Source organism: Diceros bicornis, chromosome 16 (genome assembly GCF_020826845.1).
Source record: "Diceros bicornis minor isolate mBicDic1 chromosome 16, mDicBic1.mat.cur, whole genome shotgun sequence".
Taxonomy (NCBI): Eukaryota; Metazoa; Chordata; class Mammalia; order Perissodactyla; family Rhinocerotidae; genus Diceros; species Diceros bicornis.
Window position 1 is genome coordinate 26,243,543 of NC_080755.1, and position 23,396 is coordinate 26,266,938.

The 23,396-nt window shown below is 40.0% G+C and overlaps 1 protein-coding gene across 4 annotated transcripts in view; it reads right to left on the reverse strand.

Annotated features, from left to right (window-relative positions):
- Positions 1 to 23,396, reverse strand: part of B4GALT6 (beta-1,4-galactosyltransferase 6) — a 60,774-nt gene that overhangs the window by 5,364 nt on the left and 32,014 nt on the right. For all 4 annotated transcript variants that reach the window (XM_058556943.1, XM_058556941.1, XM_058556944.1 and 1 more), the window contains 3 exons: positions 16,740 to 16,864; positions 9,845 to 9,961; positions 2,838 to 3,025 (listed from right to left, as the gene is read on the reverse strand). In XM_058556943.1, coding sequence (XP_058412926.1) covers positions 2,838 to 3,025; positions 9,845 to 9,961; positions 16,740 to 16,864 — 430 coding nt within the window. The remainder of the gene's footprint in view (positions 1 to 2,837; positions 3,026 to 9,844; positions 9,962 to 16,739; positions 16,865 to 23,396) is intronic.

A 23,396-nucleotide genomic window follows, 5' to 3' on the forward strand; every position in this document is an offset into this window, starting at 1 on the left:
CTTTCAAATATGCAATATGGTATTATTAACTATAGTCACCATGCGGGGCATTACACCCCCAGGGCTTATTTATCTTATAACTGGAAGTTGGTACCTTTTGACCTCTTTCACCCATTTTACCGACCCCCTGGCCCCCACCTCTGGCAACTCCCAATCTGCTCTGTATCTATGAGTTTGGTTTTTTTTTTTTTTTCCCCGATTCCACACAGTACTTGTCTTTCTCTGAGAAGTGACTATATTTTTAAAATTTGGATTTTATTTTCTTTACCTTTCCTTAACAAATAATCCGAGGAATTTGTACAACTAAGTCATTCATTTAGATATAGACTGGTTTTCTGGATGTCGAGGTAGCATCCCTAGATTTGCAGTCCTGAATAAATTTCTGTGGCCCCAAATGTGCTATTGGGGAGTAGCGGGCCAGAGCCCCTAAAGGGGCCAGGCCAATGTGGAGGGCAAGCAGAGAAAACACGATCCCACGCAGCATCTGAAAATCAAGCTGAGGGAAATGCGGCCGGGACCCTGCAAAGCTGCCTCAGAGAAAGAGAGGGAGCAGATCTCCCTTTTTTGTTATAGAGACTCTCCCTCGTTCCCTGTAAGGAAGAAGTGCTGTTTGTCAGCTGGGATCTTGTGTGGCCACAGAAGATGGGAGAAGCAGCTCAGCTCCTGCACGGAATTCTAGGGTTGCAAGAGAAAGTAATCTTGGCCCCACCCTAGGCCAAAGGCACCCCAAGAGAGTAACAGCAATACTGACCCCAAAGACAAGCACAGCGTCCCAGGAGACCTCAAGAGACTCACACTTGGGAAGTTAGGATTCTAGTAATAACACCGGATGGGGTTCAATAAGCCAATAAGCATTCATGGCACTGTTATGTTTCCCACACTGGTTGGATTATTCTTGCCCTGGCTACTGGTTTGAGAGAAACCTGAGATCAGTAGATGGGTAGATACAGATAAGTGTGTGTGTGTGTGTGTGTGTGTGTGTGTATTCACTAAAATGTATAAATTGGCAAGAACATTAATTCCATTTATTGTTCTGCTTAAGTGGAAACAACTGATTGCACTTTAACCAGAATTGAAAAAGGTTAGATAAAATGAAGGTATAATAGATAAACTAAAGAACAGAAAATCGAAGCTTGACAAGCAAAAATCACTACTACTAGTATTTATCTTACACTGTCCAAAGGGAGAAAGACACTAATCTGGAGACCTGAACTTTCTGGTCAGCAGCCATCAGGGTGTGGACACCATTGTGGGGAAGGATGCTTCATCAGGCCTCATCCCTGAAGTTTATGCACTGTCCGGCCCATTCCTTGATCTGCTGCCATTCTCCCTAAGCTACATTCTAACTTCTAGTCAAACTTCTAAGATACCCTACTGACCCTGGGATTAATCTAGGTAGATATGAATGGCTTATTCATTAGAAATTAATATTTTTAAGCAAAAATATTAATCTAGAATTCTTTTTTTTTAAGTTACCATGACTTTTATTTTTTTTTTAATTTTTTTATTTTTTTTTTGTGAGGAAGATCAGCCCTGAGCTAACATCCATGCTAATCCTCCTCTTTTTGTTGAGGAAGACTGGCTCTGAGCTAACAACCACTGCCAATCCTCCTCCTTTTTTTTCCCCAAAGCCCCAGCAGATAGTTGTACGTCATAGTTGCACATCCTTCTAGTTGCTGTATGTGGGACACAGCCTCACCATGGCCGGAGAAGCGGTGCGTCGGTGAGCGCCTGGGATCCGAACCCGGGCGGCCAGTAGCGGAGCGCACGCACTTAACCACTAAGCCACAGGGCCGGCCCTAGAATTCTTAATTTATAAGATCTTTATGATATTTTTTAGTGAAAATCAATTATCCTAAATTTAATTTGACTCTAGGAGGCTGACCAAAACTGAGTTTCTACAAGTGCTAAGAATCAGATCCTGAACCTGGGTGACCTTCTGAAGGAAACGCCAGACTTGCAGTTCAGATACTGTGGTAGTAAAGAAAAGGTTTTCTAATGATGACAACAACTAGCAAAAGAAAAAAAAATTTTTAAAGGCATTGTTTCTTGTTTTAGTGCTGATTCACCTGGTCATGTCACTGATACTGTTTACCTCTCTCTGCAGGTCAGGCAGCAGGCAAAACTGTGATGTAGGCAACATCCCCCCTGCTCCAGGCTATTTTCTCTTCTCTCCACTTCCGTTAGCCAATGAAAACTGTGATCTCTTTCCCAAATTAGACCTGCGTGCTTTAATGTCAATTTAAGTTACTGTCACAGCTCCAACGACTGTTTACATTTCAAGGTATCTCCAAACAGAGAATGAAAAAGTTTGTTTCTTATTAAAGGCAAGTCAAGAAATCCGTAGCTTAGGAAGAAGATACAGCAGAAGAGAGGGCCTACACTGCACTGAACCATCACTGTTGGGAGGGGAAGCAGAAGGGAGCCAACATGTGCTATGTACCTACACGGGGCAGGCCCAGTATATCTCACAGCAGCCCTGTGCATGGGCTCTACTACTCCCATGAACAAGGAAACCGATGTTCAGATACAAGTCCTAAGATAACCAAGTCCTACAGCTGTTAAGTGTGAAAACCAGAAGTTAAATCCACATTTGCATGACTGTAGAAACCAGGCTCTCTCTTTGACCACCCCACACTCAAACCTCTGTGTGAGGAAGTACCTAGATGGACCACAAGGGAGTCTACTTCCTGGGTCCCGCAGAGGATGGGCTGGAGTTAAAGAAACTCTTTAGGCTCTTGAGCCCTCTCAGAACCAGGCACATAATGCTGTACCATTTCAATGCCATGATTTTGCTAGTGTATTGTACGATATCAGGAAAATTGCACATTACTTACATATACATGTATTTATCCAGCTTTGCTGCAAAATGACGTGGCATTTCTCCACATCCGTAATAGTTTCTGTCATTTTCAGGTAGATGATCCACATCATGGAAGATGATACAGTCCCAGACACTATCTTTCATGGCCTCTTTGAAGCCCACATTGAAGAGCATTGCACGGTTAAAAGGTTGTGTACCAGTCTTCACAGAGAGAAATGGACATGTACTCAGACTTGGTCATTTGACTTTTTCTATTTTTCTAACTTGTTAAACGATGGTCAAATAAGAATAATAAATATATCCAAATCAAATAAATAAAATAATAAACATACTTCAGGATTTTCAAATATACTGTTTAAATTGACTTACTACATTATTCTATACTTTGGTAACATACAAGAAAACATTGTTTTTATCTAGTCCATTGGCAGATCATCACATTTATAGGATGATGTAATTCATGCTTCTGTTGTACTGCAAATACATTAGGATATAGATTTATGTCCAGAAAAAAAATAAAGCCATTAAAAATAATATAGGTTGTATTTTTTAGTGAAGATTTCCATATGCTATCAAGACTAAAAGCAGCAGGAAACTGAAAGTGACTCAACAAGCAGTAACTCTCCCCATATATAAGCAGCCTGGAGGGCTAACTTCGTATTACTAATGCTTATAATAAAGACAAGGACATTTTTAGAGACAAAAACAATTGGAACTTATTACACAAAATCCAACTTCCTTTATTACAACCATTTTACTTTATTACTAGGGAAAATACATGAAAGTGACTGGGCAACAACAGTTCCTATTTTTATTATTCTTGCTTATGAAAAACACCAAGAGCATTTTAAGGAACAGAAAAACGTGAACTTATTACACAGCACCCAACTTCCTATATTATAACCACTTTCTTTCATTGACGAGCGAAATTATCTTAAGGTACATTGGCAATAAAAAGGTTTCATTCTGTATCCAAAGAAAACTAAAGAGCATTTACCTACGCCTTCGCAACATTTCTTAAAATCATTTCCAAAATATAAAATAAAAAAGGATCACGACAGAAGCAAATGAGATACACAATGTAGTCATCACCAGAGTGCTGCCTCAAGAGCAAAATATTACTAATTTTTAGTTCTGGGTCCTGCATTAACTTGAGGTAACAGAGATCATTTTCCTTTTTACGGCTTCTTTCTTCTCCAGTGAAATGGAGAGAATAAAAAGAGAAGGGGGTTAAATTATAATGTTACTAATGATACATCAACATCAGCTTTAACAAACTACTTTCCTCTAAGGTTTTGAAAGATTGTTTTCATTAAATGTGGACATAATACTTAACGGCTTATAATAAAAATAAGAAGTTCTATGTCTAACCCATCTTCATCCCCCAAAAGCAACACATTGCAGCTCTTCTGGCAGTTTATTCTGGTACTAATCTCCACATTTCAAGGTAACAAGAGTTCTGCTATTTCTTTGCTTCATGAACTTTAGACACTGTCACTGACTTTTTATCATGGTCACTGAGGACTTATACCACCACACTCACTGCCTCTCCACTCACTCTCTCAATATAGTTACATCATAATTTTCTGTTAAATCAATAGCGTTTACATTATTAAGACTGCATAAATATTTCTTGAGTGCTGAGTGAATTGGAATTGTTTTCTTTCTCAACCTGGGATTAATAACTCTCTTGTTTTCTTAGTTTTTTATATAACTATTATTACTTTGTACAAATGCCCCAACAGATATGTCCTATACTTATTAATAACTGATGTAATCATTTGAACACATCAAATCATCTATCAATTCTTTCCTCACCCCCTAAGCCCAACTCCCACTCCCACTGCCCTTGATTCTTGCTCCAGTCTGGACTGGTCTGACCATGTGCAACTATCATCCTGAGACTTATCTTTCAGCCCCTACATCGTCCATGTCTTTTACTTGGCCTTCTCAACTGGCTGAGACATACCCTTCAGCAGCTTCCTAAGTAAGGGTTCATGAAAAAAACACATATATATAATATAAAAATATTTCATCAAAAAAATATATATATATGTTTTTAGTCAATGAATGACTGAAACGCCATCAGTATCCTCTCACATTTAATTGACATTTTGGCTCAGTAAAAAATCTATGTTAAAAATTACTTTCCCCTAGAACTTTAAAGGCATGGCTCCATAATCTTCCAGCTATCAGCACTACTGAGAAGGTTCATATGATTCTGACACATAATCACTGGTTAATTTTTCCTACAGAATCTTTTTGATATCTTCTCTTTTTAATTTGTATTATAAAATTTCAAAATAATATGTTTCATGGTAGATCCATATTTTATTCATGTCTACATGTGGGCCCCTTTAATCTGAAGACTCACGTCTTTGCTTCTGGGAAATTTTCTTAATACTATTTCTTTGGTCATTTTCCCCCACGCCCCAAAATTCTTTTCTGCTATTATTTTTCCAGAACCCTGATTAGTGAATGTATTAGTTATTGATTGATATGTAACAAATCACAGCACAACTTAGTGGCTAAAAAACCAATAGTGATTTATTACGCTCACCGCATCTGTGGATAGGGAATTCTGACAGGACAGTAGAGATGCTACATCTCTGCTCCACGATGTCTGGGCCTCAGCTGGAAGATCCACTTCCAAGCTGGCTCACTCACACGGCTGGCGAGATGATGCTGGCAAGTGGGCTCCTCTCCACAGGGCTGCTTAAGCGTCCTCGTGACATGGCAGCTGGCTTGCCCAACAGAGAGGGATCCAGGAGACCAAGGCGGAACCAGTAATGTCTTTTATGACCTAGTCTCAAAAGTCACATACTGTGTGACTCTGCAGTTTGGGTGCCCACGCAAGTCAGCCCTTAGTCCTTGCAGGAGGAGACCACACAAGGGCCTGCTTACAAGCAGGCAAGGATCCTTGGGGGCCATCTTGGAGGCTGGTTACGCCCGTGACATAATGGTACTCTTAGACTGATCTTAATTTCTTATGTTTTGGTTCTATTTTAGGAGTTATTTTCTTAAGTTTATCTTCTAGCAGCTGTCCTATTGAAAGTTGTGTTTTAGTTACCACATCTTCCTTTTCAATAACTTTCTTGTTCTGAATATTCTTTCTCTATGGTGTCCTGTTTTTGTTTCACAGATTCATTATCTTTCCTTCACTCTGTGGATATTATGAGTTTTTGTTGTTGTTCATTTCTTTTTTCTTTTCTCTTTTTAAGATTTCCTCTAGTCCCTCCAATGTCTGTATTTTCTACACTCCCTTTTAGGACTGGTTTTGTGTCCCCTTGTGGAGGCTGTCTTCAAAATCTGGGAACCCTTGGCTGCCCATCCATGTTTGAGAGTAAGGTACTAAAATGCTGAGGGTAATCCTCACATATGCACGTGAGGACAGTGACATATCACTCTTGACTCAAACACATACACCACACACATACACACACACACGTGCACAAGCAAATCCCTAAAGCAAACTAAAACAAAACACAAAAGCTCCGTTCCTCTTCCCCAGTGTTCTACAAGTCCATAGCTCAGAAAACGGCAACACCTTTGCGCAAGACAAAAACCCTGGCATCAGCCTTAACTGTTCTTCATTGCTCACAATGCACATCCGATTCATCAGCAAATAATATCACTTTTAAACCCAATATAGCCCAAACCCAACCACTGCTCACCTCTTTCTCCACTACCCCAGCAGCCCAAGTCAACATCTTCTCCTACCTGGACAAATGCAAAAGCTTTCTAACTGTTCTTGTTTCAGCCCTTGTCCCACTGAGTCTGTTCTCTGCAGTTTTTAAAACTTCAGTTAGAACATGTCATTCCTCTACTCGAAACCCGCCAGTGTCTTCCAACCTCAAGCAGGATAGTGCAAGTCCTCACCTCAGCCTGTCAGGTCCCTCACTATCTGCTTCTCACCCTCTCTCTGATTTCCTCCCTAACATTCTCCTCCACTCATCACTCTAGCAACACTAACTGCGTTGTACAAACACACCACATACTCTCTTGCCTTGTCTGGAAAGCACATCCCCCCAACATCACTCTCCTGCCTTGTCTGGAATGCACATCCCCCCAACATCAGCACGGCTTGCTCCTTCACATCATTCAGGGCTGCTCTGACCTCACCTCCTCTGAGAGGCCTTCCCTGAACACTCTGTATAAAAGGGTACATCTCCCTGCCTTTATTGCTCTCTGTGCCACAACTCTTAGCCCTGAGCACCACCTGACATGCCTCACAATTATTTACCACCTGTCTCTCCTCACAAGAACGGGAGGCGCCTCACCTGGTTTGTTCACTGCTGTATCCCCTTTGTTGAATGAATGCCAAGTGGGCTTCGTGGAGGTGATAAAATGATGAGCTGGCCTTTTGCTATAAAGACTTCCAAATATCAGATTGAGCATCTTTTTCCTGGGGCTAATCTGTTTCTCTATTGAAGACATCACTCACGTTCTGCCTCAGCTGGAGGCTGGGGAGATTCGTACCAAACTGTTGGCTCCAAAAAGCCAGACAGGACAAAGGCCTGAGGGTCCCTCGGGTCAGCACGCGGATTACTCCCCACTCTGTTCTGAGGCCCCACAGCAGAGCTGTGTCAGCACAGTCAGGACCTTCTCTACTGTGGTTTCTCCAGAGGATAAACTTTTCATTCTCTACAAGATACAACACAGCCATCACTTGGCAACACGAGCAAAGATGAGGAACCGGGGATTTGATTGCTTTGTAATCAAACTTTCAAACAATCTCCCCCCTCCTTGAGCCCAGTGCTTCAGTCCATCTTCTGTGACATCTTCCAAATGCTGAGATTTGCAGGGTTTGTCCAGCAAATTGACTCAATCCTTGTCACAACGACCCTCGATGAGCACGTGGGTTTAAACATCCTCTGCTCTGCAACGAGAGATGCCAGCGCTCCATCTGCTTCCTGACTTCCAGAAACGTGTCGAAATCTCTCAACCACTTCCGTCTCTTTGTCCTTGTGGTTTAATAACTTTTTTAAATTTTTTTCTTTCATTCTCATTTTAGGCGTTTAGAAAGGAGAAGAGGTAAATGTGGGTACAATCTTCCATATTTAACTAGGAGTTCTGAGCTGCTCTTCAACTGCTCAGCACTTCTGGGCACCAGTCCAGCAGAAAAATTACTCTTCTATTTCATATGCGGTAAAGATGTTACTAGCTCAAAATCACTCACTATCAAATACACGGGCCTGATTTAATATCGATCAAGGCTGAGATTCAGACTTAAGAGGTTTATAAAATATGGATCTTAGTTGCTTTGCAAAGATTTCTTCATCAGATACACAAAATAATTCAATGGTGCTGGACTCTCAGGAGAATACGCCTTTAAAACCACAGAGGGAGACATCTCACCTCCCAACGCATTACAGAGATTGAAGTTTTAAAAAAGGAACTAACAGTTGGTAAAAATGACCTAGAAGTTTACAACTATGGCTATCATGAAAGTAGCTAAAAATTTTGATTTATCAGGTAAAAAAAGTCAATTTGCACAGTATAGGTTGTTTCAGTAAAAAGTACATATGCACTATATACATCATTATCTGCATAGGGAACAAACCTTAAAAGGTGATTTACGTACCAAGAAGTTATATCAAATACCAAGTATTTCCAGGGCGGGAAATAGAGGCAAACAGCTAAGAGTGAGAAATTTAAAAAAATAAATAATAAAGAGCAGATCTAGAATAAGCCACAAAGGAGCTGGGAAAACACACTGAATATAACAATCTTTTCTACCAAAAAAAAAAAAAGAAGCATCTAGTAATATAAGCTGGGTCACTTTCTGTCTACTGATAAATAAGGAAATACATTTTTAGTCAAATTTAGCGTGAGTAAAAAGAAGGAACAATCAGGATAAAATGAGGTCATCAATGTCAAAACCAAAAGTATCCAAATAACAATGTATTTGAAACATGAACAAAATGCACCATTTTAGAAATGCTCTGTAGAAATCAGTGATACAATTCAGCAAGTTTCCTAGTGTTTGGGAGGTGGGGCGGAGAAAAGACCAAGAAAGAAATTAAAGATAACATCTTAAATGTAAAACTAGGTAACGACAGAAGTGGGGAAAAAAATAGAAGTATGGAAAATCTCTCCAAAGCATTGAAATTAGACTGAAAGAAATTGTGCATACGAAATACTGAGAAAAAAATTAGCTGATACTATGAAGAATAACTAGAGAAAAATATTTCACTTTAATAGGTAAGACATAAGATGATTAAACATCATAGGAACACGTCAACTGATACACAGATTAACAAAATGTGGTATACAGTAGTCCCCCCCTTATCCAAGACCCCAGTGGATGCCTGAAACCAAGGATAGTACCGAACCCTGTATATATATATTTTTTCCTATACACACATACCTATGATAGAGTTTAATTTATAAATTAGGCAGAGTAAGAGATTAACAAAAATAAATAATAACATAGAACAATTATAACAATATACTATAATAAAAGTTACTGTAGATTTTAGCAACCTCAGCATATGATTTTTTTTCTTTCCTTATTAAGTCAAGAACTTTCACCTTTTCACTTAAAGGCAGCACTTTATGGTTTGTCTTTGGCATATCTGAATTGCCAGCATCACTACTCTTGTGTTTTCGGGCCATTATTAAGTAAAATAAGGGTGACATTAACAGAAGCACTGCAATACCAGTAAGTCAATCTGATAACCGAGATGGTGCAAGATTTCATCATGATACTCAGAACGGCATGCAATTTAAAACTTATGAATCGTTTATTTCTGGAATTTTCCATTTAATATTTTTGGACTGCAGTTGACCGTGGGTAACTGAAAATGTAGAAAGTGAAACTGCGGATAAGGAGAGACTACTGTATGCCACTAACAGGCTTGATCCAAAATGTTATTTTACCTAAACATAAAACCAAAGATTTGAGTTACCTGATTAAGCTTAAGCAAAACATTTTTTAACAAACCTTTTAATCAAATGATATCTAAGAGTTTATGAAGTTGTAGTATACTTAGTTACTATTCTGAAAAATATTCTCACCTGTTCAATGACATAAAAGGCAAATTCTAGCCGCTGTTTCTGGAGCATTGGAATCAGATGCAAGAAAAAAATTGGAAGATGTTCATGGCGATTACGGAAAGGAATGAGAACTGCCACCTTTAAAACAAAACAGTCACATATGTAAATAATATAATGCAGCAAGTCCTAGAGGTAAAGATGAAAACTGATCCTTAAAAATTCCTGATGGTTTTAAAGTCATACCCTTATGAGTTTTCTCACCAGAGATACAACCGTAAGCACTAACGATATGGCCCTTTCCTTCATGCTACTTATGGTCTTATGAACCTGGGAGATATAAATGGGCTCTGAGGGTCGTTCTAAGGATTGTGGTCTTTATCCCATGAACACTATGGGAAGTCACTGAAAGATTTTAAAAGAGTGATAAAATCAAATTTGGTGATGGCAAAGACTATTATGGAGAGTAGATCGGAGAAAACCAAAAATGAACTCAGAGAGCTGGTTAGGAAATTAATGCAATAGTCAAGACAAGAGGTAATGGTAGCTTGAACTGAGGTGTGGGTGGAGGAGAAGAGACAAGACGTGGATTTTTGAAACATTTAAGAGGTAAATTAACAGAATTTGTTTATGGATGGGATATGAGGAGTGAGGGAAAGGGACATGGCAAGAGTAACTTTTAGGTTTTAAAGTAGATCACAAATAATAACTTATGGTGTTTAAATTGAATTTAAAAGAGATTCCACTTGAATATCTATTATCCTACACATGGTTTACCTGGCCTAGAGATATTTTCAAGAAATATAACAAATGTATCATGGAACATACATCAAGTTTCATAACTATACTAATATAATACTTTTCATTTAATCAAAATGCACTATTAAATTTTTGCTACATTTTATGTTTATTTCAGCAGTAGGATAATATTCAGTGTAAACTAAAATTGATAAAATTATGTTAAAATGTTAAGCTTAACAAAAAAGATCATGTAAGCAACACAGAAAACGGAAATTTGTCCTTTATAAACCAAAGAAACTTATTCTTATATAATCCAAAAAAAATAAAAGAAAAAACACATATATGAAAATTAAATGGTTTCTCAGTAGATCAATCTTCTTCTAATAGGAAAAAAACATTTATTAGAACTCTCAAAATCAAGACTAAAAAACACCATCTAGGGCCGGCCCCATGGCTTAGCGGTTAAGTGCACGTGCTCCGCTACTGGCAGCCAGAGTTCGGATCCCGGGCGCGCACCGACGCACTGCTTCTCCGGCCATGCTGTGGCCGCGTCCCACATACAGCAACTAGAAGGATGTGCAACTATGACATACAACTATCTACTGGGGCTTTGGGGGACAAAAAAAAAAAAGGAAGAGGGCCGGCCCGGTGGCGCAAGCGGTTAAGTGCGCGCGCTCCGCTGCGGCGGCCCGGGGTTCGCTGGTTCGGATCCCGGGCGCGCACCGACGCACTGCTTGGTAAGCCATGCTGTGGCGGCGACCCATATAAAGTGGAGGAAGATGGGCACCGATGTTAGCCCAGGGCCGTCTTCCTCAGCAAAAAAAAAAAAAAAGAGGAGGATTGGCGGATGTTAGCTCAGGGCTGATCTCCTCACAAAAAAAAAAAAAAAAAGGAAGAGGATTGGCAATAGATGTTAGCTCAGAGCCGGTCTTCCTCAGCAAAAAGAGGAGGATTAGCATGGATGTTAGCTCAGGGCTGATCTCCCTCACCAAAAAAAAAAAAAAAGAAACACCACCATCTATATAAAATGTGTTAATATAATATGGGAATAAATAAATAAATATCAATTATCATCTACTCAAATCCTCTATTTCCTGGATCCAAACTTTGTCACACAAGCTAAGCCACCTTACAATTCAGAGTTTGCCCTTGAAAAAGCTAAAATGTTTCCTAAACACTACTTTTCTCAGCAATTTCTGAGGTAAGCTGGCTTTACTATAATTGTGACTTTTCTAATAAAAATTGAAATTAAAACAAGTTTTCTACAGATTATAAATTCAAAATCATTAGATTTTCAAAGAACATAACAGTCAAACTATATCTAATTAAAATATTTATGTATCACTCTATATTCTGGATTTTTAAATACAATCTAAACGGGTTATAATAGACAAATATGGAAGAACATTAAATCTGGGATTTATTAAAATTTCACCTACACCAAATAAATTTTAGCAATGAATGAATGAATAAATGCAAATAAGTGAGGCTGCATAGGTTCAGGACCAATCCTACTTGTAAAATCAGGACATGACATTAGATATAGTCAAGAGAAAATAGTAATATTTACCTGTGTATTTTACATTACCAGGATCATAAATGAGAGAAATTTTTAAATTATTAAAATAGTTTTATTTAAAAAGAGAACAAAAGATGATTTAGTAAAATTGAACATGTCTAACTAGAAACTCCACCACTAATTTTCCCTTACTGTTGATGGGATAGCAGAAAAAGAAAGAGAGAATGGCTACTACGAGGCTAGACAGTTTCAAGTTTACATTATTTTACACTTGGTAAGTGGGAGGAACTGAAAAGGTTCTGGTGCCCCTGTCAGCGCCACTTTGGACCTCATTCCCTCTTGGTTTGCCCCATAAGGTACCTCTTGGCTTATGAATTGGAGGACCACAGGCTGCCAGAGCAATGCTGAACCCACATCTGAAAGTCCCTCCATACCCCACATGATGGCCACTATTGGTGCTGGACACTCCCTACTGACCGGGGACTTGCTGATAGGCCTCAGTATCAACTGTTGGCATATTCAAGGAATTTCCAAATCAATACAACTCCCAAAGCAGTTCAGAGACCCCTCAGTTTACTCTTAGGATGGGAAACTGCTATGAACAGTAAAAGGAGAGAAAAGAGTTCAATGAGGAGTACAGATCCTTACCATGCACCTTATCTAAAGTCTCTCAATGGGATGACTTCTAACAGAAACAAAGGTGGAGCTTGCCCTTCTTGGTTTTGAATTTGGCCACAAGTTGGCTGCCTATGACATAATGTAAATAGGCTATAAAAGCAGTTAAGGTGAATTAAAGATATTTAAGGGAAGAAGCTGTTAAATAGTTGCAGAGTCCATATTAAAGACAGTCCATATTAATTAAATACAGTCATGTGACACATAACAACGTTTTGGTCAACAATGGATCGTATATATGACAGTGGTCCCACAAGACTAGTACCATATAGCCTAGGTGTGTAGTAGGCTATACCATCTAGGTTTGTGTAAGAACACTCTATGATGTTCACACAATGATGAAATCGCCTAATGACACACTTCTCAGAACATATCCCTGTTGTTAAGTGACACATGACTGTACAATTAGGCCAAGTGATGAGTTGAATAAGAATATAAGAATAAACAAAGGCAAACTCACAGCCGCTAATACGGTAATTTATTCAATGAAGCATTCAAAATACCAAGAGTTTGTTTGTTTTTTAATCTTATAAGGAAACCGAGAATATTATAAGAGAAAGAAATTACCAGTGTCTTGGCAAATTCAAATAAGCAAAACTGTCATTTTAATAGCAAATAAATGTCCACATTTTAATGAGACAGAGATTTTAAATGATATGCCTAAAGTTTTTATTAAAATAAAGCTAAACAGTACCTGAAAATTTCATTTGGCATATCCCTTCTTGTGGCTGTGGAATGACACTCTCAAAAGTTTACAATCTATTCTCTAAAAAAGATCTCAGTGTTCTGTGATAATTTATTTCAAGATTTAACAGCCTTTGTTTCAGAACAGTCTTTCTTATATGTACCCTAATTTGCTGTTTGAGCCACTCTCCTGTTAATGCATCTCCAGCGGAGAGAGAACATTTGGTCATTATCTTCTGAAAAACAACCCTTCATCTTCACAAATCTTTCCTCACTAGCTCCTGTTCAAGTACAATTATCCCATTCAGTTTGTTCCCACTTTAAAACCACTAATCTTACTGAATTTATGCACCCATTTTTCTTCCTTATTTTCTCCTATACTCACCATGAGGCGATTAGCAAGAAAAGTGTTTACTATATCAATTTCCCCCACCAAGTTTGAGTCCTACTTTCAAACCTGAAGCACGCTGCCAGCTCCAGCATCCCTAACTGACATGGCTTCAGACTTGCCTACTTTAAGGGTGTACTAGCTATCTACCACTAAGATGGAACAAAGTAGAAGCTACCAAACTCTTGTTCTCCTGTGCCATCTTCCTCTCCCTCTTCATGTCCAGTGCCTATAGGAGTTTCTCAAACAGGAGGCACTTGATAAAAAATGCAGGTTCTTGTCCCTTCCCACCAATAGAATCAGAATGTATGAGGGCTGAATTCAAGAGTCTTCACTTTTACCAAACACCCCAGGTAGTTCCAAAACAAGTGGCTAAGACCCATCCTTGAGGAACCTTGGACTAGAAATAGAACTCCAGGCCTCTGAGCAGATGACAGCATCAAGCAGCTACCTGGTTCTTTAAGTTTTTATTTAGGTTTTAGACCAAAGTTGTTCAGGCCTCCACCTGAACCCTGAATGGAAAGGCAGGTGATTTTTGATTTTTTTTTAAAAAAAGTAAAAGAATCTCAAATATTAAGAATCAAATTGGTAGCACATGTTTAACATAAATCTAGTTATTTCCTTTTTACCCCTCTCTCAACTCTGTTCCAAGACTACAATGGAATATTATTAGACTGTAAACAGGCGGGGGAGGGAGTGTATTTAATTAATTAACTATGGCAAACAAAGGTCCCCTCTGAGTGATCTCCAAATTTCCTTTCATACCTTTAGCTGCATAGCTCAGAACTAGAGACTGTAATCTGAGAAAGGTTTGCGCAAAGCTGTAGTAAGCAGCATTACCATATAGTTCCTAAATAAACTAAGCTAAGTTTTAGATACCTGAATTAGCTTGCTCCTAGGAACTCCACTTTCAATACTGTTACCTACTGATTCACGTGGAGTTTATAGTCTACTAAAATCTCTAAGTAGAAACTACTTATGTGTGACATACCTCTCTCTTAGAAAGTGAGAAGAAGAAAGCAAAACCAATTTAAAACCAACTTTAAATTTTAAAGTCCAGCATCTGATAGAGACCAGTGGAGAAAGGACAAGAGTACTTAATTTTTCTGATCCCAAATTATTCTACTACTAACACCACACAGAGCAACCTAAGGGAAATGCTGTACTCTACACAAATATACGTCTAAGGACCAACCTCCATGCTACCCCACAGTCCTTGTGATCGAGTATGTTTTTTCTTCCTTTAGCATTCAACAAACATACTTACCACTCAAGCAAGAAAAATAATTTATTTGCCCAGGACATTTTTAAAAAGTGGAATTACAGGGGCTGGCCCAGTGGCATAGTGGTTAAGTTCACATGTTCTGCTTCAGTGGCCCAGCGTTCGAAAGGTTCGGATCCCGGGCGTGGACCTACACACCAGTTATCAAGCCATGCTGTGGCAGGCATCCCACATATAAAAAGTAGAGGAAGATGGGCACAGATATTAGCCCAGAGCCAATCTTCCTCAGCAAAGAGGAGGACTGGCAACAGATGTTAGCTCAGGGCTAATCTTCCTCAACAACAACAACAACAAAAAAGTGGAATTAAGTAAATTGGGCCATATTTTATATGCAAATGTGAGGAAAATCAATCATGAAATACAAAAAAGTTCATTTATTAACTGACTCTGATCTGGGAAATAGCATAAGACAATTGTAAAATAGAATGTTTTCCCAAAATTTGTACTGGAATCTAATTAAGCAGCTTTACAACTTGTCTGAAGCAAAAAATTCAAACATTTATTTAATAATTTATAGCAAGGCCCAAAAGGCATTTATTAGTCTCGTAAACTCAACAAAACTGGGTTTAGTGTTTATCTTACACAAAATAATAGGTCTGTGTTAGGGAAACAGATATAAATAATACACATCCCCAAACACAAAGAGTTCAAGGCCAATTAAGTCAGAGGGCTTTTATCGTAAGTTTAACATCGTACAACTCTACTTCCCAGCAGCGATTTTTTTTTTATACCAAAAGATAAATATTTTAGCAGAATACTAATACTTTAAAAGAGAAATTGAAAACCATTCCAAGATCAAGGCTATGTCACAATCCTTTAGGACATAACATTTGATTTAATCATGTGTAGTTTTCACTCATTATGTAAATGCTATTTCCTACTCAAATATAACAACATTACACAAATATGCACTTACTAACCAATTTCACAGTATTGAGATCAAGTCTGGTCTAAACCATGGTTTTCAAGTTTTTGTAAGCAGAGGAGGCAGGCTCACTCCCTTATAGTTTCTCAAACAAAACATTAAGTAGAATTCTGACATATGAAAAAGATAAAAAGCTTGTGCTCTGCCTTCTGAAGCAGAGGTGAAGAGTCCCAAGTTCTCCTTTTCGTGTGCTATTGACCCCTGAGCCGCCTCTTTAGAATTCGGGCACTCTTGACGATCAGAGCTTGAAAACTCCAATGCTAGACCCAACTGGAAATCAGGGTAATAATACCCTCCCCATGAGCCCTCACTGGGTCCAGGACTTGGTGGGGCTATGCCTGCAGGGGTCAGTAATCATTAGGGACAGCTACAGGAGGCAGAGATCATAGCCTCTCTTCCAAACAGAACAGAACAGGAAAAAAATCTGTTTTCCAAGCCAATCTCAAGAGAGGTGTTTATTACCAGGATTTCTCAGAGACTGAACACATGAGCATACATTTTGTATATGCATAGGTTGACTTACATCTTCAAAAGTAACACTATTAAATCACATGTGAACTGTGAATACCTATACATTAAATTAAAATTTTTGATGTCTTAAACTGATCAAGACTTAAAGGTATGTCACTATATATTCTGAATCAAGCACAATTTTCCTCAAATGCATATGAATAGTTCCATTACTTACGAAAAAATTTACCTCACCTTCCACCTGGGTTTACAGTCTTTAGGCCTCCAGTGACCTCCTGGCTCAATATCTAAATCCTTGGAGAAGAGTCGATGAATTTCATCAAAACTGACTTCACTTACATTGACATTGAGAAATCCCCCTAGAAGGTCAAAAACATGAAGAATTGTTTTAATATTTTTTGCCTCAAAGATGAAGTAAGACAAACAATCAGTAGGGTGATGGCATAACTTGGGACAGTACGGTTTATTCCTGTTATCACCACATAATTATTAAGATCACCGCCTTTCAGTTTCAGTTTGGATGATAAATTATAAAGTCACCCTATTACCTTTGGTAAATCAAAGAAAATCAAATTGTCTAAACTTTTGGCTTTTGAGTAATATACTGAATTCTTTAATATTCTTTGGGAAATGTTTGCATGTCATTACAACTTAGCATATCATTGCAATTTAACAACTATTCAAGTATTTTAAAACTATTTTTAATTTCAACATAGTCAACATGGGGGACAAGACAGCACAATACAAGAGTTAATTAAGCAGACTGGCAGGGAGCTGAATCCTAGTTTCTGTCTATTGGGGAAATTATTTAACTCCTGTGTGCCTCAGTTTCCTCATCTGTAAAAGGAGATGCTAATGCCAGCCTCGCAACGTGGCCGTATCCATCAGATGAAATAGCACACGTGAAGGATCGAGTACAGTGCCTACACACTCAATAAATGTCAGCTCCTATTACTGTCATCTACTTTACTGACATTTCTTAAGAGAGCAAATCTGCAAACACAATTCAACAAACTTATTTTGAGCTTCTATCATGTATCCCCTTGATATGCAAAACTAAAAAACCATGGACTTCTAAGATGTTCCTGGTCTACTGGGTACTCACTCTCCAAATTAACAAGTAAGTACATGAAATTACTGGAGATATTTTTACTATTAGTTTTTCTAAGGAACGTACCTTGGATGGAGGATCATTTTCATTAACTCAATAAAAAACAGAACTGAGTTCTTCCTAACCTCCTCCTCTCATAAAATAGAAACCAACAAACGTTGAGGTTTCCATTTCAAGTCTTTTGAGGCTCAGCGGTTTTGATTTCACATATAAAACATTCTGTTCCTCCCACAGGAGCCCCTTTCCTCTCCTGCTATTCTGTATTCCATAAGGCTTCCACAGCCGCCTCTCTTCCCATCGCTCTTCATCCTAACTAGGCAACTTAGCAGCTTCCACTAAGCACTGAGGCATGCTAGAAAGAGGTATTTTAAAATGCAAATGCCTATGTTTCACAGAGTAAGCTAGGAAAAACTCTGCAATATTCTAATGTCTGCCTGTTCTGCTGACAATGTTTTCGGTCTTTTATAACCAAATACTCACCCTTTAGTGTGACAAGATATGCAAAGTAGCTAATCTTAGAAAGGTCAGATTTACCTAAAGGAAAGAGTAACCGATGAACTTGCAAAGAAAGAGTAGGTCAAACGTAAGATTGATCAGTCAACCTAAGTACAGACTATCATGACTCAGCTGACAAAAACAGAATCTAGCACTGTAATCAAATAAAATTCACACCAATAAATCTGATGCATTTAATGGTATGCATGATTGCTAAAATAATAGTAATTAGGCTAAGCAATAAGCAGTTCATATAAGTAACTTAAGTTGGTATTCTTTATGCACTGTTAAACCAATTTTTTTTGCTTTTTTCCAGCTTTACTGCTATAACAGCTGTAATCATCATTACCGTCAGCAGTTTTCTCCAGCATCATTTGCAGTTTAATTTTCATCTCCAACACACGTGTGCTGGCAAATTAAGAGGTGGGCCTTATAGCTTTCTCCTCAACGGACGGGGCCTCTGGTGTCCATCACTTACTATCCCTGAGCCCCGAAGTTCACCTCCCTCCTGACTGACCCCCCCACACACACACATTCCTCAGAGTCTCTTAGCAGCTTTCCTAGGTGCTTATTGCTCTTTGCTCTGAAATCCTAATAACTTGCTGGCTGAAGGCTAAAGATGACCCAGCAGCATGAGGATGTCATGCCAGGGGTAAGAGCAACATCACTATTTTGGGGGGCGGGGGGGAGTTGAGGGGGGTGGAGACAGGCATTACCACCACTGGGAACAGTAAAAGTATGATCAGAGAGAGAGGAGGAGGAATAAACACAAGTGGGGGGGAGGGTAGGGAGGAGTGGCTGTAGGGAGAAGACTGTGCATAAGAAGGGAGGGGAAAAGGGCTTCTTATAGAGTGGCCAGGAAGAGGCACTAAGCAGATGAACTAGTGGTGACGTGGTTTCCAAACTGTGCTCAGCAGAAAGAATCTCTAAAGGTGAGCCTGTGGTCAGGAGAGGGAGGACTTGGGGTCCCCCGCACTGTACCCACTAAGGCTACTTTCATCTCTTTTACATACGGGGAGTCCCCTTCAGGTTTCACTCAAGAAAGAACTCCAGTGCTCTAAAACCAGGAGAGGATACAGCGGTCCTGACTCGTACAGAGGTTAGCAGTCAGCCAGGCCAGCCCCTTTATTTAGCTGGCTAAGATTTCAAGGGCAACTGAAGAGAAAGGACCCAGAGATCTGCAGAGACCTCCCAGTCTTCACTCTGTGCCTGCACTAAATCTGAGATTTTTTTTTTCCCCCAGTGAGAACATGTGCTCTCTTTCCCCAATCAGAGATTAAAAGGTCGAAAAATAAACATATTGGCTGAAATCCATTTACCCAGCAGTGTAATCAATCAGCACACAAATGTAAATAACGTCATTTATCAAATCCTGACTTGTACTATTTGGAAGGTGGGACTGTGGTTAGAAAGGAAAGAGTAGGAGAGCCGGGTGCCTGAAGAGAGGGAGGCTGCCACTCAGAGGGTCAACTGTAAGCTACTCGTCAGTCTCGGCAAGAAAGCCTGGGTGCCAAACTATATCTGATATGTGTGGAATAACTTAGTTGCACTATTGGTTATGTGGGACATTTACTATAATTTCCTAATACTGAATTTGCAAGACATGCAACAATGCCTCCCACTTTGGGAAGCAGAACCTACATGGGCCTGGGGTCTGTTAGGTATGCACGGGCCCAAACCACAGGCTCGGGGTAGTGGATTATAATGTGTCACAGGACATGACTTGGGATTTTTTTTTTCTATTAAAATACGATTTTTAAAATAAATACTCGATGCATGTGAATTACCTATATTTACTTTTTTCTTATATTTCAAGTAAAATTTAAGGCATATTATCTCTAGCCAGAGGGGAGTTGTTTTTTTACACAAATCAACAGCTTTAAATGACTTCTTCACTCAGTTTGGGGTCCACTTCTATTTTTTGGTATCCAAAGCCTAATTCTGGATACTTTTGGCTTTTTTTTACTGTTTTACCCTCAGGAATTAAAATGTACAAAGCCCAAAGATCTGATGACAGTGTCAGAGAAAGACTTGCATTTCCTCTAGAAATATCCCTTCAGCTGAATTCCACTCCAGAGTCAGAAAACGATTTTTACCATAAGATGGCACATTCCCTCCCCCACCCACTGGACTCTGAGGCCAAACGGTTACATGAGTCATCTTGCCCCAGTCACCCACTGCCCCCTCTGAAGCCAACGCTAGAAAATGCCCATCTGCAATGCTTTACTTCAGCTTCTCGACTTCTGGAATTCTGTCACCTTTGCTTATAGAAATGATTTCTTCCTCAACTATTCTTAGTGACCAATCTGAGTATTCCAAACACAGACAGGGCGGGTTTCAGTCACACATCCCCAGTGCCAAGTGCAATGCCTGGACACAGGATGGATGATGAATGAAGGAGCAGGAACGGCAACACTGGCAATGTCCAATCCTGTCTCATCTCTCTCTGCTTCTCATCTCTCTCTGCTTCCTTCCGACCTGCATTTCCACTCCTTGGCTCCACCAGGTGCTAAAATATGCCTTTAAGACATTTGTACAAAAGATGTCCCACATGTAGATGACCCAAAATAACACCTCCTGGACAGTCCAAGTTCTTGTCTAATCTTGGCCACAATATATGGTTCTTAACACCCGTTTTCCTCCCTTGCTTATGTGTCTCTCTTGCTGAATGACTCTGAATGACTAACTGGAACCTCTAATTAACAGTCTTTGCTATCTGTTCCCAGTTTTGCCTTGTAATCCACCCAGCGAACTTTTGGTCCTCCCCTGGAGGCCTCATATCCTTGATCACATTCTTCCAAATTGTTCTCCTAGTCTCTGACTATTGATAAGCTGACAACCTCCTTTAAGTCATAATCCACAACCTCTATTATTCTATTTCGTCAATTCTGAGACACATTCATTCACATTTTAGCATTCTGCATAGGAACATACCCTACAATGTGTGCATTTAACGTACTGCTTTTTTCTTGTTCCCAAAAAGCCATTATAAAATTAATGATGTATCTTCTCAAGAAAAGATGGTACGTCATATACCCCTCCTGCCTTTTCATAGTGTTTTCTGGAACCCTTCGAGTGCCAAGAAATTTCCATACACTGTACCTCAATGTTTTTTCTAGATACCACCCCCGCGCTCCTCATCTTAAGTGAACCAGTAGTCTTTTCAAACTCTGCAAAGCACTCACTTTCCTAGATCTATAATCTTGGAGCCAGGCATAAAAGAAGGTGTTCTGCAGACTCAAACCTACATCTTACAAAAAAATCATTTACTTCCTCCTTTTATAAATTTACCTCCTTTGAAGTTTACGACTTTTAGCCACACCACCTTCCAACATCCAGCCACGATCACTGACAGGTGCCCTCCCCTTCCTGTACATCATTCTTGTGCACCCAGCTCTGTATCTACACCCCGAGCATCACTGTCACCCAGAACTGACTGGCAGTGTCAGAGCTGAAAGCCAGTCAGTTCTGGCTTAGAGTTTTCTCTGCTATATCTCCATTTTTCCTGCCTATCTGGTCTCCTAACAAAGCAGTTTGCTAATTTTGGTGGTGTGGCTAAGAATCACCAGGCGTGCCTGTCTAGAATGGAGGTCACTGGCCCCATTCCCAAAGCTCCTATGTCAGTAGATGCCCATGGGTCATGTTTGAGGCCATCCAGCTTTATTTGAACATATTTCAGCTGCTTGAACTGCCCACCACTGAGTTTTGTCTCCCAGAGGAAGAAGCTAGAACCCACTCTCCCCACCTCTCTAGCAGATAGGAGCAGTTACATGACCAGATACACCCACAGGAGACTTTGAAGCAGAAGTGAACAACATGAGAACATGGGACTTCACAAAACTCTGTCTCAGTAAAAGTGGTAGCACAAGCTTCTGGCTTTAGGGGCACCAGGAGTGGCACCTCTTATCTCCAGATCTGAGCACTGCTGGTGGGAGCTGCATCTCTGCCAAGGAGCAGCAGGAGACACTTCACAGAGAGTTCCGGACTTTGCTTTGGCTGCTCAGCCTCTGAACCTAACTCTGTAGCCACACAGGTTTTCTGAGGGCTGTCTGGTATCTTTCATAGATTCCTTTTTCCTCTTCTTCATTTCTTTTTAGTCTTGGTTCTCTTTCCTCCTCCACCTGAAGCATTTCTGTATTGCTGTCCTCTAAATTACTAATTCTGTCCTCTACAATATCAGCTCTGTTTTTTAAGATTTCAGATTTTTGTTTATCGCAATCATTGTGTTCTTTGTCTCCAACATTTCTGATTGGTTTTTTTTTTTATAGTTTTAATCTCTTTCGTGAAGAATTCCCTCTCTTTATTAATTTTATTCCTGAGTTCATTGAACTGTCTGAGTTTTCTTGTAACTCATTGAGTTTCTTTATGATAATATCAATTCTGAATTCTCTATTATTTAGATTGTAAATTTCTGTGACTTCAGGATTGGTTTCTGGGTACTTGTCATTTTCCTTCTGGTCTGGAGTGTTAATATACTTCTTCATGCTATTTGATAGGGTGGACCTTTGCTGTCGCATAGTGGTAGTATCTGGTCACAGATTCTACCTGCCACCACTGGTGGCAGGAGCTGTGTTTTCTGAGCCTACCACAACCTCTGGCAGTTGTGCCTGTCCGTTGGAAGCTGTGTCAATAGGGCTTTCTGCGTCTGGCCACCCCTGCTTTACACACGTAGGCACCGGTGCTCTGGCAGGGATCCCCCCTTCTGGCTGACTGGCTGAGCTGATGTGCCAGGCAGGACGGCAGGGGAGGAGGCCCCTTCTTTCCCGCCTGCACTCCCACTCTGCACTCTCTGTCTGCCCACCTGGGCTGCTCAGCTTGGTGGGGACATCCCTGTGGTTGCTTAGCTGCCTCAGTATGGAGCATTCTGTGGGCTGGGAGGCAACTCCGAGGGCAAAGCGTTCTCGTAGAGGGTTGCCTTTTCCCCATTCTCCTCTCAGAGTAGCACACCAACGGACACACAAGGTCCCGTGCCCTAGATCACTGCCACTGGGGAGGAAGAGGAGATCCACTTACCTCCTTCCACTGCCTCCCGGGGGGGGGGGGGTCCAGCACCCCCACTTTCAGACATATGGCCGTGCGGGTCTCTCAGACATCTATTGTGTTGTGTGAATGTCCTCTGTTGGTATATGAATGTCCTTTTCGTTGTATCTTAGCGGAGAGAGACTAAGGGAAGAGCTCACTCTGCCATGATGCTGACATCACTCTCTCCTTTTCCTCTTAAACCAAATCAAGTTGTATTCTCTGGTTTGTAATCAAGAAATCTGACTTTATAGGTCTGGGGTTTG